Source organism: Lepisosteus platostomus, chromosome 12, assembly GCF_059453375.1.
Source record: "Lepisosteus platostomus isolate fLepPlt1 chromosome 12, fLepPlt1.hap1, whole genome shotgun sequence".
NCBI lineage: Eukaryota > Metazoa > Chordata > Actinopteri > Semionotiformes > Lepisosteidae > Lepisosteus > Lepisosteus platostomus.
The window spans coordinates 36,104,775-36,120,765 of record NC_142622.1 but is presented as its reverse complement, the minus strand read 5'-3'; the positions used below and the strand labels follow the sequence as shown (position 1 = coordinate 36,120,765).

The 15,991-nt window shown below is 36.4% G+C and overlaps 1 protein-coding gene across 3 annotated transcripts in view; it reads right to left on the bottom strand.

The window, feature by feature from the left end:
- trappc9 (trafficking protein particle complex subunit 9) overlaps positions 1 to 15,991 on the bottom strand; it is a 619,314-nt gene that overhangs the window by 511,147 nt on the left and 92,176 nt on the right. For all 3 annotated transcript variants that reach the window (XM_088601827.1, XM_088601825.1, XM_088601826.1), the window contains one exon: positions 3,196 to 3,322. In XM_088601827.1, the coding sequence (XP_088457953.1) occupies positions 3,196 to 3,322 (127 nt within the window). The remainder of the gene's footprint in view (positions 1 to 3,195; positions 3,323 to 15,991) is intronic.

Here is a 15,991-nt window from a genome sequence, read left to right as displayed (position 1 = left end):
TTACAGGATGTGCTCAGGGACAAGCTCGTCTCGCATCAGGCGTCGCATCATGTTTTGATCGGGACGGAGTCATTTCTTACGCATAATCAATTTCCGCCTGCTCTCCATCAAGAAGCAGCACAAACTCCTGTGACTAGAGTGTGCTTACAAACAGCTGCTGCATCATAAACTCTCAAGAGTTTCCCTAACCATCTTTGCAATGCAAAGCAGAATGGACTGCATGCTTTTGAACAGACCTTTCACTTCACAAGCACCACCAACAGAACCGGTATTAATCAGTTGCTCTTTTTGTCCAGAAGCAGAACAAGATGCATTTTCAATCAATGAATCAGAACTACATAGGCTGACATCACACATTACAATGGTTTTTGACACAATCGTAATTAAAGGCAGGCAACTTTTTACATTTGTTGATTCATCTTCCAGACAGAAATCAAGCACTTGTAGATTACAATTAATCTATGGTGACACATATTCATAACAGGAATTAACAAGATTCTATACAAAACAACAAAATGCATCATTACGGTGGCTATTTGACATATTTACCTCCCCCCCCCTCTGACTTTTTTGTGTTACATCATAACTCATTTAATTTTTTCCTTTATCAACACATTTTTAGGTACTGTTTAACACAAAACACTACATAATATCAAAGTGAAAACAAAATTCTACAGATTCCTCCTACATTAATTATAAAAATAATTATAAATAATTATAAATGTAAGCCACAATATGCAATGCTTTGGAAATTCTCCTATCCCCTTCCCCCAGCTTTTCAAAAACCCTTTACCGGATTTGCTCTCAATATTCCTTTGTTTTCGTTGGAAGCTGTACTAATCAATTATTGCACTGCCCAGAGACAAATGTGTTTAACCTGAATGTTAACAGCACTTAATAGCACTCTGGTGGTCCATTCAACCAAGAAATGGGTTACACCTGAGCATGAGTCTCATGGTAAAGGGGGTGAATATTTATGGGCTCAAGTTACTTTCTGTTTTATATTTAGGAGGATCTGTAGAATTCTGTTTTCAAATTGACATTATACAGTGTTCTATGCCAATCATTCACGAAAATCCTGTTTAAATAAATATTGATTTCATATTGCTACACAATAAAATGTGAAAAAGTTCAAAAGGGGTGAATACTTTTGATACCCACTGTTGTTGGAAGACAGATAAAGTGAAGATAAAGGAAGTAGGTGGGTTAACAGAATAAATTGTTTGCCCTGACCTAATCTAGGTCACTGGAAGTCCCGATTGTAATTCAGATTGAAAATATATAGTGAAATAATTAGATACCTGCAGTAGTATGCAAAAAAGACAATGTATCATCAGGGGAACTTGACACATCTAAGAATCACACTAAATGGTTATTCTACTGAGTAAAGTATGCCATTTATCTGCATGACACACTGTAGTTATTAAACATGTCCAATTGCAGTGTTATTTCATAATTTTCTACTATTCAAGAAAAACAGATTTATTAAATTTTCAACAATGAAAATCAACTTAAACTGAGTTAAGAAACAGCTGCAGACACTAGACACCATTTCATAGGCTAGCATAAATTGTTTATAGTTTTAACTTATTAAACTTAGGTGTAGGCCGTTGAGCACATTCAGTGAAGAAAAGCCCTCCGATTCCATGTATCTCTAATAAGAGCACTCTGAATAGATTCTCACAGGGCTCCCAGAGAGGTTATTGTGACTCGCTCTTCTCTAATGACAATCAAAACACGCGGCACAGTCACTTCAGTTCATAATCTCAGAGCGAGAGGAAAAAGTGCAAACAGAAGGTTAAGTGGCCCACTTGTTGCACTCTTGAGTCAGACACAACCGCGTCAGGCTTCGAGTGGGCATGTGCAAGTTCTTTTGTCTCTATCCAAGCAATCAATTCATCTGAAAAATAACTTACAAGGCGGAATTCCTAGGGCTTGAAGCAACAACGTTGAGTCTGAAGGACAGTGTCAGACATTCTACATTAACAGAGACTTTGCCCTGTATTCACTGTGAGGAACAAATGAATTAAAACATTGCAAGATTGTCTACATTACAGCTACTGTATTTATACAAATCTACAAGTATAACAGGCTGTCCTGCCAAGGGTACTGCAAACTAAGCAAAAATAACTAAAATTTCCAAGGGAAACACATACTGTAATATGGAGTTACAGAAGCAGCTATTTGCACCAGCTGACAGAACTCTAGTTAATTCAATAGAAACCTTTACTATTAATCGCTGATTCAATGAACTAAAAGAAATACAAATATGGTTTTAATTTTAAAAAACTAACTGAATTTCTAAATATAAGCGTTTCATGTTGCATCCCAATACGTCCGACACTGATTTTAATGAACATTTTTCAAAAACTCCAAGTAACTCTCGCTTAAAAACATTATTTTGTCGTATACAAAGAAATACAGACAGACTGACAGAGCTAAACTTCTTCAGTCATTTAGAGGTAAAGAGAATATTTGATCCAAGTAAACACAACCTTAATTGGGACTAATAAAGGTTCAACCAATGGGCCTGTTTTACACTCAGTAGAGAAACAAAGGGTCACAATTGGAAACTTAAGGAATACTTATTTAAGACAGGGAACAGGAAACACTTCTTCACTCTTATTGTAGTGGTATCTGGAACAGGCTTCCAGCCATGTACAGGCTGGGCACCATTAAGAAACAGCTAGATATAATTTTAGATTCACTCTGCTACTGAACTACCAAATGAGCCAGAGGAGCTTATTGTAGTATACAGCTGAAAACAGCTTTGTAAAGTTGAAGCACTCTCAAGCAATTCTCAATTAATATCCCAACATGCTGCCAAAGAATAAAGATACCTGACTTTTATTTGATAATTAATTCAAGAAATCAAAAAGGCTATCTCCGTTTCTTTAGTCATGTAGCCCATAACACGACACAGGACATTCTCAGACCTCAGAAGTAAAAGGATGAATTTGGGAAAGCAAGAAGAAATATTTCATTTCTGATTTGTCTACTCGTCACTGTTCATGGGTAGAAAGGCACTGTAAGTTCTCTCTAGAAACTGAAACGCCGAGATTCGATATTGCTGCTGCTGCAAAACACAAACCTGGACGATGAACAACAAACCACTCTGCTCACTCATGAGCTTTGTCCATTTCGAGGTCTAAGGTAATAAGGATCTGCCTGAATGGCAACGGGGGGGTTGCTCACCATTCACTGTTATGTTCCCCGCTGTCCGTGGAACCCCGACCAGCGTGACTGGGTAGAGGCCAGACTCTGCAGGCAGAGAGAGGGCTGCAGGCAAGGACTCAAACTCCACACCTGACGTCAGGAGACCCTGCAATTCAAAGAAACACACGTAATGCATGTACAGTATTTGACATGATGGAGCAGCATGGTGGCACAGTGGTTAGCTTTGCTGTCTTGAAGCACTGGGGTGCTGGATTCAGTTCCTAAGGTGGTTAATTTGTGCATTCTCCCCGTGTTAATGTGCGATTCCTCTGGGTGCCCCAGTTTCTTCCCACAGTCCAAAGAAAAATTGGCCCTGGTGTGAGTGTGACTGGTCTGCGAGTCTGCCCTGTGATGGACTGGCGTCCCACCGAGGGGGTACCCTGCCTTGTGCCTCTCGCTTGCTGAGATTTGTCCTGCTCCCCCATGACCCTGTAGTGGTTAAAACGGATGGATTTGACGTAAAGCGATACGAAATTCCACTGGCACATCCTCAAATGTTCCATTTTTTACAAACCCGGTTTCACACAGTATCAGGATCTAAATTTGCATTGAATAAGCCGTGTGTACAATTTCTAGATACTTTTTATCAGCTCAAATAGAATATTGGTCAAGTTCTATTCCAGGAAATCATGGCTCACCCATCCACCCTTTAAAAAAAATAATGTACAGTGTAATTGAATGGTACAAAACACAAATGAAAGTTGTATGTTATAATATAGTTTTTAAACTGATCAAATAATAGGTGAATGGAGATTAATTGAGTTTCACTGAATATAACTTTAGTAATGGCATGAAGTAATAACTTTATACATGCAAATAATAATGGTAATGCCAATTTACAGACTTATGTAATGTAGGTGTTCTTAAATATATATTAATGTCCTTGTCAATTTCTGCGACATGATGGTTGATTATTATTAATCGCCGTGATAAAAGATGTGATGTTCTTTGAAAAATAACTTTTTTTAATTCTAATTGAATACTCAGGCTATTATAGCACACTGAAAACTCAACAGTAAGAAATTACCTGATTTTTTTTTATCATTAATCTGAGTTTTATTTAAAACAGGGGTGTCAAATATGTCACAGGCAGGTGAGGTTGAAGCCTCTTTCAGGATTTAAAACAAACATTGGCAGAGCTTGAACAGCTCACACACCAAGCGAGCGCACTTGATTTTACCAAGACACTCACTGCAGTTGTCTACCGCTGTTTGATGCGTTCGCAGATTTACTTTGACAGGGAGGAACCTTTGCACAAAAATTGAGAGAAAAATGACCCGTACAAACTCTTCCTCAAAACCCTCCCTGCTAATTTGAAGCAACCAGATTTCAGTGAATGTTGAAAGTTATTTTTTTTCTCTTATCTCAAAAGAATACTTAGTAATAAGACCTTTATAATTATATATTGAAGAAATTAAAACAGGAATTTTCTAGTGCATCTAGAGAAGCTGAGAAATCAAAATAGAAAAAAGATTTCTTCATAACAGTGAATTAAAAAGCTACGTTTGAATTCTATAACAACTGCAAAAGAAAAATAGTAAATTTACTGTGGTTTTATATTGCTGATATCTAGCAAATAATGTTCCACATTTTCAGTGTGTATTTTTGACAGGTGTCAGTTTTATCTTGCCTTTTGCCAACTCTGGTTCCTCAAGCAGAGTTTACAGGTGATCCTGATCCCTAAACAAGAGCTGGTGTAACTTACATTTCACATTTTATTCAAATACTTCATCAATTAATACATTCTGCATATGGTTTATGAAAGTAAATTTTCATTTTCTTTACATGGATTACTTGTTCCCAAGATCAAGAACATCCAATATTATTCACATCTTGAGATATGTCAAATTTAAATATTAGAAAGCTATCGCATGAGTTAATTAGCCCATTTATCTTAGTAAAGAATGAGTATCCTTATCATAATGTATTTCAACCACATGGCTTTTTCAATCTTCTCTTCCTTACTTTGGCTTGTGCTCTTTGCTTTTATAACACCTGAAGCAACTGCAACACCTTTTACAGACATTATGTAAAATATAAAGAGTATGTAGAAAACATATTAAAATAAGTGCTTTGTTGTGGAAAAAAATAATTAACAGAGCATTAAATTAGTGGGTATACTGTATATAACAGATCATTTATTTCATATGTTGTTGAATTATATTGAACAGGTATTTAAAATATAATTGACAATGCTAGAAAAACATCCCATACTCAGAGGGTATTTCCTAAACTGTCACCTAACAAAGGTACAATGATTGCATTTTATGAGGATTATTTAAAAGGAATTTTATCCAAATAATGTGTATTCTTTAAAGAAAACAACACACTCTTCACTTACTACACTAAATGCAATTCAGTATTTCAAATACAGAGAAAACCATGAAATGTAAGCAGTGCTATTTTTCTTTAAAGTCTAAAGTAAGACTCACAAAATTCGCATTGTGTAATGGATTAAGTTGTATTATGAACACCTATCCATAACAGGCACGGAACAACTTCCCAACTCACCATGTAAAAATCAATCTAATAATGTCTTGAAAAAAATGAAAAATGATTCCAAGTTTAAAACATCTTGTTCCTTTCTCTGCATGCCCACTGACTGGATGACTCAAGCTAAATTCCACAGTTTTGCCTAGGGTATACCATTGACGTATGACATGAAGTTTGAAGTTGATTTCATGGACTAGACAGCCATGGGACACTTTAAGCTTGATTTTTCTAACGGAGTCTAAAACCTGTACATCTATACAGATCATGACAATTTCAGTAGGTTTTCTTCAAGGTCCGACTCTGATAATGCAAGAATACTGTAAGCAAAAAAATGATTACTATTTTTTTACGACAGCTCATCAATTTTCTGAGATCTTCTTTGATTTGCCTCATTGACACAAATGTCTCATTAAAGTCTTCTAGCATGAAAACTGTCAGTGTTAACATACTGTATTTCTTCCTATTCATAATTCTAGCACCTGAAGACAAGTAAGATGCACAGAAAAGAAGACCTTTATTTATGATTATGTCCGTTTTCTACACACAATGAGGTCAATGTCAGCACATCTATAGCATAATGTCAACAACTCTAGATTACACAGAGAGCATGTACACTCTTATCATGGCAGAAATGCCACCTACTGTTTTATCCTAGAAGACAAATTCTATTCATTTCATCACGATTCATTCATCATTCATCTCAGTGAGCAGTGCATTGGAATATTAGCAAGAAAATTGCAGAATACAAGTATATACCTAACAAAACATCACTTGAATCAGATAAATATTTTTTAAAACATATTCAGTGCTTGGCATACTCCAGTCCTTATTTTGAAAGTGTGTCAATTTAATTAGAAGGCACTGTAATGCATTCTTCACAGGCAATGCAATGAAGATTTCTTCACAGGTTGTGAACAGTAAACTAGATTAAAGCATTTAGCTTCCAACTGAGGCGAAGCTTATACTGTATATAGGGCCTGTCCTTCATCAAAGAATATGGGCAAACGAGCACAATCAGATGAAGATCAGAAAGGGGTAATGAGACAATCCAGGAAAAGCAAAACAGAACAGCTGAAATTTCATGCCTTTTTTCTGTAATTATTTGTGTTTTTTTATAACTTGTCTTTGCCTACCACTAATTAACAAATGAGAATTGCAGCTGGAGCATTAGGGGTTTTAGTTGTAAGAAAAAGAAAAGATGTTCTCTGTAGGATTCAGCATTTTCCTGAAGGTGTCAGCTAACACAAAAATGTGTATTTACAGTTATAAATGGAACAGTTCAGAAGAAAGGGACAATTATTTTCTAAGTCTATTAGATATTACAATCACTATGTAAAAATTTTTTTTTTTCTTACACCCACGTGGCTTTTTTCCCCTTTGTGTTATCGACGTAATCAAGTGCCTGCAATATGGGAAAACAGGCTCTGAATCTGCACTCAACAGCACAGAGCAGCTCACAATTTATATCACCAAACAGCAATAACGCTCACCTGTAAGTGATTACCTGCTTGCAAAGTTTAAACCCAAGCAGATGTGAGCAGATGAGCCTAAAAACCGGATTTAATAACTCATTCAACACGAACATAAAAACAATAAACATATCTGCAGGCTCTACCAGCACTATTTTTATTAAAAAATAAGTCAGATTAAGATGAACTGTAAATTAAATAATGAAGTAAAAAGAGAGAGTAAAACCCAAATGTTGTGTGAAGGTTGATGTATGGCAAATATGAACGAGGTTTTGAAAAGAAGCTTTCAGAATGATCAAAGAAGACAATTAAAAAATATTTTGTGAAGCTTGAAAAGGTCACATTATAAGCTGGCAATCAATTCTGGCAAACAAAGAGGGTCTCGCCTTATAAATTGGTGCTCACTGGGATCTTTGGCAATTTTAGACCAAACCTATTTCAACCCACCCATTTGCTGACCGCTTGTATCCAATACAGGGTCACAGGGAAGCGGAGGCTATCCCAGCAAGCAACAGGTGCAAGAGGGGCTAGACCCTGGACACCACTTCATCGCAAGGCACACACGGACACACACCAGGACACTGGACTGTGTGAGGAAACCAGAGCACCCACGGGACACCCACGCACACACAAGTTCTGTGCAGATAGCAGCCCAGGAATTAAACTCAGGGCCTCAGCTCAGCAATGCTAACCACTGTGCCACTGTGACACCAATCTTAACAATAAATCTTGTACACAAAAATGTTTGTAAACATATAATATAATGTTGCCACATTTTTATAATAATAATAATTGCTTACACTTATATAGTGCTTTTCTGGACACTCCACTCAAAGCGCTTTACAGGTAATGGGGACTCCCCTCCACCACCACCATTGTGCAGCCCCACCTGGATGATGCGACGGCAGCCATAGTGCGCCAGAACGCTCACCACACATCAGCTATCAGTGGGGAGGAGAGCAGAGTAATGAAGCCAATTCATAAAGGGGGATTAGGAGGCCATGATTGGTGAGGGCCAATTGGAAATTTGGCCAGGACGCCGGGATTACACCCCTCCTCTTTTTGAGAAACGCCCTGGGATTTTTTAATGACCACAGAGAGTCAGGACCTCGGTTTTACGTCTCATCCGAAGGACGGCGCCTGTTTACAGTATAGTGTCCCCATCACTATACTGGGGCATTAGGACCCACATGGAACACAGGGTGAGCGCCCCCTGCTGTCCCCACTAACACCTCTTCCAGCAGCAACCATAGTTTTTACAAGGAGGTTTCCCATCCAGGTACTGACCAGGCTCACACCTGCTAAGCTTCAGTAGGTTGCCAGTTGTGTTGCAGGGTGATATGGCTGCTGGCTTATGACAATCCAATACAAACTACCTATAGGGAGTTTACTTAAAACAAAAACAATGGTTTGTGCTTATGAAACATGGTCAGTGATCATCCAAATGTCAGAATAACGTGACATCTAACACTTGGACAGATTAGGTAATACACACAATTTAATGGTTCTGAATTGATGACTCTTATATAACATCACAAAAGCTTTTTTATATTTTCCCAAATGTATGCATTTTAGGGCTGTATATTTTCAGAAAACCACAGAACAAATATAAAAAAACAATCACAAAATTAAGTCATTATTCATATTTTATAGTTCTAACCTTTACAAGAAGTTATTTCAATAGGATTACTGCAAAAGAAGGACCAGTCCCCTATGCACTGCACTACTTAGCAGCCTAAGAAGTCAATGCACATGGGCCTTGGTGGGTAAAATATTGAATTTCAAATGCTACTGATGAGTTGAAAGTTCAAGCATTCATTAGCACCTCCACTACCAATGCGGTCACTAATGCCCCGAGGAAAGCAGGCCCCTTGCTTCCATTCCTTGGCTGTAGACACGAAGGCACTGAAGTTTAAGGAAGCTCAATAAGCAGAAAAGCATGTGTTAAATATTACTGCCAAATTAACAGAGCTCCGGGGAGGTGCTAACCTTTAGAAGGAATAAGAAGGCAGCACTTGGAGTTATTTCTGTACCCTGAGGAGCTCCCCCCTGCGCCTTTCACTTTAATGACCCTTTCCTCTTGAAAGTTTGGCTGCTAGAGTGCTTAATTTTTAATGAACATTGCAAGTCATGAATACCACTTGATCCCATGCCTACTTTGATATATGCTAATCAAACACAAAGACAACAGAACAGTTGTTGGCAGTCTATCAAAATCACCTAGCCCCACAGAGAAAAATAATCATAACTATATTGTGCTTAATAGATTAATATGATTTCTTCCCAATGCTGCACCTACTGTATCTAATATTGAGTGGGAGGACAGACTGCAGAGAGAATTGTAATAGTCAGTTCTAATTGAGACCCAATTTTTATTTCAAAACTGAAAACTGGCTGTGATCACAGTGAGTTCCTCACAAGTGTTTTTCACTGTTTAAGATGAATCTGAATGAGTGACCATGTAGATGTGTGCAGAATTTCCTGCACGTGAAAAAGAAGACTTGGAAAGTTTAAGATAAGAAATAAGACTCGGAATGTATCGTGACATGACGATTACAATTTATCCAAAAGCTGATCATAAAAGCTGAAGGAAACAGGCGCAATAGTGATAAGTCAATAATTCATTTCCACTGGCGCCCATGATTTGAACAGAAAATGATCTAAGGCAAAAAAAATTATATGAGATCTACAAATTATAAATATGAAAAGATTTGCAATGAAATGGCTTTAGCACAGTACAAACAGTTTCAGCTCATTGACCACTGGATGCCTTCAATGATGAAATATAATTATAAAATTTCAGGTTTTAAACAGTAATTTTAAAAAAGCTAATGCATTTTTACTGTTTCTCTTCTTACTGTAATCCAGCTCCAGTGAACTGAATCTTTACATGGAGACGGCATTTGTGTGTTAACATTTTAAAACATAATTTAAAATATATTTTTAAACATTTCCCAGCCACCTGGTAATGGGTACTATGATGGAACAGGATATATGTAGGGGCAAAAAATAAATAAAAACAGGTCCATAACCTGTGCTTTTATTCCAGCTATTCAAGTTCCCCAACAAAGGCTGTAACGCAAAGCAAGTCTGATGAGCTGCCAGAAAATCCAATGTCTGAAAACATACATTTGCAGCTTAGTTAAAGAGACCATTTGAAGTAACAGTGTACAAGGAGATCCAGACATCATGCTATTTCTGCTTTCATCATCCCTTAGTAAATAAACTTATGCCCTTGATCATCTGCATTTTTGTCTAGAACATAACGGGACAGTGTCTTAAACCTTTTCACACACTGGACTGAAATAGTCTTGGATGGCAGTCAGCTATTATTCACGAATCCTCTGTGGATATTATGATTAATACACGGAGAAGATTACAGAAGATGCCAGGTTACGTAGCAACTCACTGGCTGACCCAGAGTGTGAAGTGAAGGACTGACTCATCCTAATTGACACCATCAGTGTAGACACCCCAGTACAGGTCACACATTACATTTATTTATGCCTATGAGCTCAGTCACAAAGTCCATTAAGAGAATCACCATGATAAAGAAGGCTTATAATCATACCATACACCCTATGGGAGTATGCCATCCCTGTGTGGAAATTTATTGTCCTGGCTTACAGAAGATTTTTTGTCTATGGGGAAAAAAACAAAAAAAAAGGATAACTGCCTTTGCTCCTATTTACCACCACAACACAAATATTTAACAACATATCTATAGCTAAAGTCATTACATTCTAGAGATCTTGTAACCGTTTTCTTCTCCATAGTTGAAATATCCTGGATTTCAGACAGGGTCATGGTCTTACGTATAGAGTTTTACCCCAGCAAGGCATTCAATCATGTAGTAGAAAAAAAACAAGGAAAATACAGAATATTCTTTTAAGGCTTCTGTTTCTGGAAGCATCAGCAAAAAAAACAGAGGTAAAAAGTTGTATCGTAAGACAATAGTCATAAGAAGACCTCAAATATTTTTCTAAATTTAAAACTAGCTTTAGAAAAAAAGACTTATTTGGAGTCAGAAAGAAATAAAGCAAATTTTGCACTAGAGCAATGGATGTTGCTGACAACCTGATTATCATGGCTGATTAAAGTACATTCTTCAGGCAATGCCTTTGCATTGCACAGATGCCACAAATAACAGTAGGAAGCAGGGCTTGCAAATGAAAATATCAGGGTCTCTGGTACCTCACTGGCTTCCATCTCCAAGTCTATGCTCTTTTAATTCACTTTATTTTTTCAAAGTTCTACTGCAGTAGTAAAGAAAAAAAGGAATAAAGACACTTCTGGATTCAATTACAAATGTTGATGTTACTTCTGCTCCAGATAGGTAGCAATAGCCCATCTACTGTATTAAAAGCACAGCAGATATCATATCAGAAAACATTAGAGAGTTTAAAATTCAGATTTAAATAAAATCAAACATCACTTGCATTTTTCCACCATTATCTACATGGATATTGGACAGGATTTGATAAACACAAGAAGCATAATTTCTTTAAAGACATATTACAAGAATAAATTTTCATTTTGAAGAGATTATTCCATGAAGGTGAAACACTGCTTTTGTTCTTTGCTTATGTACTCACTGATCTGTGTCTGGGAAAACAAAAAATTGATTACTGCTACTCATTGAAAGGCAAAATATAAAAATGAGATTTCACTTCACTCTGATTCTATTTAATAGACCACTTTCATCAAAAATTCTCAGTATCAGTATTTTTTTTAGTTCGTTTTGAACTTATTTGGGAGGACTATGTATAAAAAGGGCTGTGATTGCAATATGGTTCACCTAATATAGACATAAATACCCTCGAATTAATTCTGCATTTTAACCTCATAGTCATTGCTCTATTTCAAATCAAATGTGCTGGAGTACAGAGCCAAAACATCAAATATTTATTACTGTCCAAATACTTATGGACTGCACTGTATACAGTATATTGCTTGCACTGTTTCTGGAACCCCTGACAAAGGCTGGTTCCAAAATCACACAGTAATGGCAATAATTTGCTTTGTCTTGACTTCAACATAGGAACAAGAATCTAAAACTCTTGCCTTAGTGTAAGCACCTTGCCTAGTGATCAGAATCTGGCGTTTTGACCATTTCAATATTGCTCCATTTCAGCTTTTCAAACATTTATATTTGTTTTAGGTATTCAAGCAACTGGGATCCTCAGATAAAGCTAAGAAAATGTTTTCATGGAACAAATACACTAAGTGGAGAAATCAGGAGGGCAATTTACAGTAAATTTAAAAAATTTAAGTCAATTAAAAAAACACCAAGGGGTAAACTGTAAGTGTGTATATGAAGCAGGGAATGTTTCAAACCTCAATAAAATCAATTGTTGAAACATAAAGGCAAGTAAGGCGCATAAAGCACTTAGTCATGACATAAAACAAATTTAAGAAAATAAGCATATATAAGCATATTCTGTACTCTGAAGGCTGCAGCCAGTGAGTGAAGTTTTTCATAACCTTGCAATGAGGATAAAAGGAAGGTGCCTTTGAGTGATTATCTGGACAGGCTGGTTTATATGCAGCAGCTATGCTCTGACTTGAGCTGTGGCATCATGAGTCAGTGCGCAGAATACATCGGCAAGCTGGTTTAAATATTATAGGTTAACCTGTTCCTCATAAAGTGTCCTCCTGAAACAGTCTTATGCCCTCTGAATATCACCTACAGTTGCCAATTTACCTATAAAAGACTCTAGGAGGTAAAAATATAAAGACATAAATATGACTGGAGGAGAAAATGTTCCGACAAACCTCAATAAGTGTAATTATTGTGCTGCTAGGAAAACGGAGAACACTTGGCTCATATCTGTGTACTAGGACATTTATCTGCTATGGGTTCACTGCTTCGATCGTATCGCTCCTTCATCTCATCCTGCCTTCCAGCCCTGTAAAGAGACCAAGAGGATGATAAAATTCTCTCCAAGCAGAAAGTAAGAGGAAGTATAACGTTGAGAACCTGATTTTAAAAATGTATCGGCTTCCACTATGTGTATTTCCATTGAAGATGTACTCTAAACTTTATAAAACTTTTCCTTCTGCATGTTTATTTTCTTAGAAATAAGTATGGGCTTCCAAATACAGCACAGTATATAAGGCAAAATCCAGTTAAGTGTTTTGTCATTTATTATAGATTTTCAAACAAAATTTGAAAAAACTGAACCAAAAGGTGTTTCTGAGGTTCCAAAAACTCCTACCTACAGAGATACAGTGAAAAAAGACTTCTCTGAAACTGATTCAGAGAAAAAAGTCATCCAGACAGCATAGCCTCATCAGAGAAATTTCAGAGGATCTCTATGAAGGAGGTCAGACACTCCATCACTGTGAGAATTGATAATGATGACTGATTTTACAGCAAAAGAAAAAGCTTAGCTGGGTAGAAAAGGTACTGAGGCCAGATGGCTCGTCATTTGCTGAAACGTAGGAACATATTATACATTTGAAAATAACAGTTTTCTTTAAATTTTCAAAAAAACGACAAAGTCAAAAACAAATACACTGAATTTGCTCAAAACCTACAGTCCATTATACAATCTTCTAAAAATCCCATGTTAAAACTAATTTCTCAATCCACATCTGTTTCCAAAACATTGTAAAATTTCATGAGCACAGATAATCGGTAGAGACAGAAAAAAGCAAATGCAATAATGTGTTTTGCTTTTTGGAAAAACATTTGTTTTTAGTCTTCTGGGGTTACTTCAGCTATTCACTGTAAATCGCTGTTGAAAATCTGTATGATGCATTTCAAAATAAGAGAAATAAACTGACAAGAATGGAGCATTAGAGTTATTTAAGTCCATTGCTCCAGAAATATTGAGGTAATTTTAACAGTTGGTGTATTTTGCTCTTACTGTATACTTTTAATGAGGCTATTTCCCACCTACTGTGACTCTCTCTTCTCAAACGTAGTTCTTAAATGGTGCAGGCAGGAATCCTCACGGATGGTGGCACTAATCTTCCAGTCTTCAGCCAAGTGAATGTAGGGCTTTTAACATAAATAGATGGTATTATCTCTCTCTAGACTGGATTGTCCTTTAAGGAATCGGTCTCTTTGAACATACCTGTAATGCTATTCAAAGATCAACTACTTCCTCAACACACTCTTTTGGAGTCAAAGTAATAAGTAGCCATTGCCTTGAGAAACTAATGGAGAGGAATGTTTCTCATTGTTCAGGACTTTATGTTGTGTGCCCTTCCTTCTCAAATACTCAAAAAAGGACTTAAACTGAGGAGGAGGTGATACAAGATTGACTTTAAAAAATGTTTGCTTAAACAGTAGATATTCTTGATTTTTTGCTGCCAACATGGGTTTCAGACCGTAGCCTTAGGAAAGTTGTGCATTTTATTCTTGTGCACATTTAATTTTTTTGACGCTCAGTACTTACTGTATGTATTTCAATCTAAGAAGGTAGATCAAGACAGAGGGCCACTCTAAATGTGATTTCATAACATTCATTGAATAATTTTGTTAAATTCGTTTTTTTTTGTCTTCGTCAGCTCAGGATCATGTAACTATAAAATCCAACAATTATCAAAATATCAAAAATGTGTAAGAGCAATATACAAATATGTCTGTACTGTATAGCACAGCAAAACATTGCATAAAGGTGAGCCATTATTTCTCACCAATCTGCTCATTATGCTCAACAAAAACATGACTTTTAATTGAAAAGTTTGTTTTAATTGAATTAGACATTTAATAATTATTTAATCTATACTTATGGTTTCTGGGCCATCTATGATAGCCAGCATTTGAAGGAAACCTTATATATAATACTACCTCCATGGAACTCTTGTAGATAAATAGATAAGATCATTTCTTTCTCAGCATTTAAATTATTTCACAGAAAAAAAAAGTAAAGAAAGGTAAAGCTTTGTCCAGTCTTCAGCAGAAAACTAAAACTATTTTAAACCTGTTACACAACACATAACAAAAGGAAATGGCCATTCTTAGGATTTTGTTTACTGTGTAAAAATGTTAGAAATAAAGCAGTATGCTGTACTTAACTCAAATAGACTACACATATGCATGTAAAGTACAGGAGTGCAGAAACACATTACTTGTTTAATGTAATGTACAATACGTTACAATAGATACAGTACCTGGTTCATGAGAAACAAAACTATGATTCCCCAGTTGGGAAGTATTTATCCATCTATGAACTACAGACGTACGAGCAGTGATACTATTCTTCTGTGATGAATGCACAGAAGTAATTATGGCCTTGGAGATGCCCAATCACATAACAAGAAACAGACATTTTAGTGACGGTTTCTCCCTCCAACAGGTTGTGTCCCAAATTCATGTTTCAGCAGAAATTTTACCCAAAACACTGGTGAGGGAAACTGGAACTGTTGGTAACAGAAATGGAAGTAGTTAACAGATGTGCCAAAGAGTATACTTACTATGAAACTGAGGAAGATCCAGCAGAGATCTTACTGACCAGCTTCACATGTAGGTGGCAATACTGTACAGTAAATCAGTGATACTTTGGCTACTGAACCGCTCTAAAAGAGGAATCAACCAAGTAATGGGGAAACATGAACACCACACACACATTGTATTTGATCATGCTAGTGAGCAATGAACAGATACCAGTACGTTCTGTGTTTAATATTTGTTTTTAGTAAAATAAGATCTGTCTTGTTTATAGATGCACTTTTACTTTACAGGCAATATTTTTCTATATGTATATTAAACTATATGTCTATATATGTCTAAACTATATAAACTATATCAACATATGACTGCTATGCTGCATTCAATTTTAAATATCTGTGGTTTATGTATC